This window comes from Grammomys surdaster, unplaced genomic scaffold (genome assembly GCF_004785775.1).
Source record: "Grammomys surdaster isolate TR1022 unplaced genomic scaffold, NIH_TR_1.0 166, whole genome shotgun sequence".
In the NCBI taxonomy this organism is placed as follows: domain Eukaryota; kingdom Metazoa; phylum Chordata; class Mammalia; order Rodentia; family Muridae; genus Grammomys; species Grammomys surdaster.
This window is the reverse complement of record NW_021604614.1, coordinates 382,697-386,531: the sequence shown is the minus strand read 5'-3', so window position 1 is coordinate 386,531 and position 3,835 is coordinate 382,697. Positions and strand designations below refer to the sequence as shown.

Here is a 3,835-nt window from a genome sequence, read left to right as displayed (position 1 = left end):
TCTAGGCAGGGGCTCTACCACTGAGCCACGCCCCCAGCCCCTCCCTGGGGGATTCTAGGCAGGAGCTCTACCACTGAGCCACGCCCCCAGCCCCTCCCTGGGGGATTCTAGGCAGGGGCTCTACCACTGAGCCACGCCCCCAGCCCCTCATTAGAGGATTCTAGGCAGGCTCTCTCATGTGCCCCAGACCTACTTTTTTTTTTTTTAATGTGCTTTTCTTGTTTTGTTTTCCGTTTGAGACAGGGTTTCCTTGTATAGCTTAGACGTGTCTTGAGTTTGATGTATATCCCAGACTGATTTCAAGCTAGCACTGAATCTCCTGCAACAGCCTCCTGAGAGCTGGGATGTAGGCTTGTGACACCATGCCCAACTCCTCCAAGATTTTAAGATAACCCCAGGGCTAGGGTTAGGGGTGAGGTTAAGATCAGGGTTAGAGCACTTAGCCAGAACTGCTCCTTCTTGACACTCTCTCCCTCATTCTGGTCCCTGAGATCTGACCTCATGCTCTGTGTCCCCACAAAGCAGGTGTTTTTTGTGGTCTGTGGCTCACACGGCTCACACGGCTCACACTGTGGTCTCTGAGAACAAGCAGGTTTCTTTGTCACTTTGTGTCAGTAAACACTGGTTGGGTATCTTACAGTGAGAGACCATAGGGAAGGAAATCAAGGGGTGATCCTGGTGGGGGAGCCTTGTCAGCTGGTAGAGTTGACTGCAGGCAGAGGCGGGAAGTGTCAGACCTGGTGAGCTAAGCTGGGACCAAGAGCAGGGTTGGAGATGGTCTCCATGAAGGAGATCGTCTTCAGGACCAAGCCTGCTTTCCTGGATGGTCCCACATTGGTGGACGCTTGGCTTCTCTGGGATCCTTCAGGGAAAAGCTAGTTTCCCTCAACAGACAGCTTGGCTCACCCAACCCCGACCCGACCCGCAGCCCAGTACTTACTTTCCTTGTCTGTAGGTGTCTGCAGGGAATAGAGGACACCTTGGGGACTGTTTGGTAAGAGGCCAGGACTGCCAGCTGGGCCAGGAGGGCCTGGTGGACCAGGGCGCCCCATCTCTCCAGGAAGCCCGCGGGGCCCTGGTGGCCCCAAGAGACCTACAATGGAGAACAAAGGCTTTAGGCAAGACTGACAGCTATGATGCTACAGACAAAGGAACTATGGCCCTGAAGGCGAGAGGAGTGGCCAGGGACATTTGTCCAACCAGTCACAAGTCTCTGGACCCACAGTCCTCCTGGCGGGTCAATGGGACAGCTTCCTCTTTCTGTCACAGGGACAGCAGAGGGTAGATAGATGGAGTTAGAAGTGGGATTGGTGCAGGCTCCAGTCAGAGATGTCTTGAGACTCAGGAGTAGTTTAGCTCAGCAGCAAGGAGGGAGGGTGAACCAGTGCTCTACAGCACGCAGGGGATCATGGGATTCCTGGGTGATGTTTCAGGTGCTTGTAACAAACCTCTGGGCCTCAGCAGCCACCCCCCCCCCCCAAAAGGTCCCTGTAGACTCTTGTCCTGCGGCACCTCTGAGGTTGGGGAGAGGAGGAAGGTGAGAAGGGAGTAGTGGATTTGGGGTAACAAGACCAGGGTATACAAAGTGTCACCCATGCACAGGTACAAAGCAAATTGCAGTTTCTACTCCAGGGGACAAGGGCTCCTTACCTGGAGGTCCCACTGGGCCCTTCTCTCCCGTCTGGCCCCGGTCACCTTTAGAACCTGGAGGCCCTGCTGGCCCAGGTGGTCCCATCTGTCCTGGAGGTCCTGAGGAGAGAGTAATGGGAGAACACTGTGGGTGCCATGGAGGTTCCAGTTCTGGTCACTGTCGGTTGTGTGCTCAGATGAGTGGTAAGCAGATGGTGTGCCACTGAGCCACGCCCCCAGCCCCTCACTGGGGGAATCTAGGCAGGGGCTCTACCACTAAGCCACGACCCCAGTGCCCGGGTATACCGGTCATGAGAGTTGACAAGCTATCTTTCCCTGTCTATGATTCCAATAATTGAGTTTGTTCTCCCCTTTTACGGATAAACGGAGCAGCAGAGATACATGGCCTTCAACTCCCAGCCACGGAGTCAAACTGTAGCTTGTTTTCTCCACATCCTTTCTTCTTGCTCAGGGTCCAGAACTGCCGTTGAGGCAGCTGAAAGGTCTTAAGGATCAGGCCTTCCCCTTGACCCACTACCTCTGGAAATACACTAGAGGCCTAAGTGTGCAACCACGGAGCAGGCTCAGTTATCCCAGCACTTAAGAGACTGAGACAGGAGAATCAAAAACTCAAGGCTAGCCTGGGCAAACAGTGAGACTAAGTCATCTGAGGGCCGTGCATGTATGTAGCTCAGCATTTAAATTGCAATTGACTCTGGTCTGTGAGGAAGAGCAGGAAGATTCTGAAAAGAACCTCTTGCTAGAAAAACTCAGAGAGGCAGGAAACCATGGAGTCACCATTAGCGGGTCGTGTCTGCCACCTTCTGGCCATTCCTGGAACTTCACTTTCTCTGAAAAAGTTCCAGCCAAGCGCATCAATGAGTTTTGAGACAACAAAGTGGATTTGGGGCCTGGGATTAGGGGCAGGTGTAAACTCTAGAGGTGAATCCTGGGGTTCATTGGGAGAGAAGAAAGGGTACTAGTTCATATCCCCCGGACCTCCAGGCGCCTACCTAACTTGTCTGAGCTGTAGTTGCTACCTCTAACTTTGTTGTTCACAGGCTTTGATTAAAAAGTTGGGAATGACACTTATACCCAGGCTTGGCTGCCGGCACTTATAATCCCACACGGTTGGAGTGGGGTGGCAGAGACAGAAGGATCATGGGGGCTTGCTGGCCTCCAGCTTAGCTCCACGGTCAGTGAGAGACCCTCTCTCAGGGGAATAAGGTAGACAGTGGCAGAGGACACATGATATAAACTTGTGAACTTATGAAAATATCTAGTGGGACACAGTGGGGACAGTGACCCATCTAGAAGGATAGCTCAGCCCCCACATCCACTGCTGCTGCTGCCACCACCACCGTATACAGCCTGAGGCCAGCGCTACCCAGGTGTCCTAGTTAGCTCTAACTGTCAATTGACACAGCCTGGAGTCAGCTGATAAACGAGAAACAGCCTAGATAGGATTGGCCTGGGGCAATCTTGACAGTTGATTGACGTCAGAGGGCCCAGCCCACTGTGAGGTGGCACCATCCCAAGGCAGGTGGTGCTGGTTTGCATAAGAAAGCCAGGTAAGCAGGAGGTCTTGGGTGAGCCAGCTAGCAACCTTCCCTTGTGGGTTGCTTCCCCGTTCCTGCCCTGACTTCCCTCCATGGTGGACTGATTTATAAGCTGAAATAAGCCCTTACATTCCCTAAGCTGGTTTTGGTTTAGAGTGCTTCATCAGATGACAGAAAGGACACCAGGACAAGCAGACACGACAACTGCAGCCATGTTGAACAACGGCAGCACTCTGCAGCTCGATCACAAAGCCTGGACCTCTGACCTCTGACCTCTGAGGAGACTCTATAGAAAGGACATTTTATTTTTGCTCTTGACATAAAGCCAGGGATAGTGGCCCAGGTCTAAACTCTATCACATAGAAGGCTGAGGCAGGAGGGTTAGGAGTCGGACAGCAGAGCTGAAAATGGATCTACAGGGCTCCGTGTGTCTTAGGAGCATGTTTCCAGGACTTTCTTTTTTTCTTTTTCTTTTTTCTTTCTATTTATTGCCATCCTGGGAGATGCAATAAATCTCCCAGGTACTCACAAATACTAGGCAAGTGCTCTACCACTGAGCCACGCCCCCAGCCCCTCCCTGGGGGATTCTAGACAGGGGCTCTACCACTGAGCCACGCCCACAGCCCCTCACTGGAGGATTCTAGGCA

At 52.8% G+C, this 3,835-nt stretch overlaps 1 protein-coding gene across 1 annotated transcript in view; it reads right to left on the bottom strand.

The window, feature by feature from the left end:
- The window catches only part of Col26a1 (collagen type XXVI alpha 1 chain), a 136,853-nt gene that overhangs the window by 13,033 nt on the left and 119,985 nt on the right, over window positions 1-3,835 (bottom strand). Inside the window, exons 6-7 of the mRNA XM_028765932.1 lie at window positions 1,651-1,749; window positions 941-1,093 (exon numbers count right to left, since the gene is read on the bottom strand). Coding sequence (XP_028621765.1) covers window positions 941-1,093; window positions 1,651-1,749 — 252 coding nt within the window. The remainder of the gene's footprint in view (window positions 1-940; window positions 1,094-1,650; window positions 1,750-3,835) is intronic.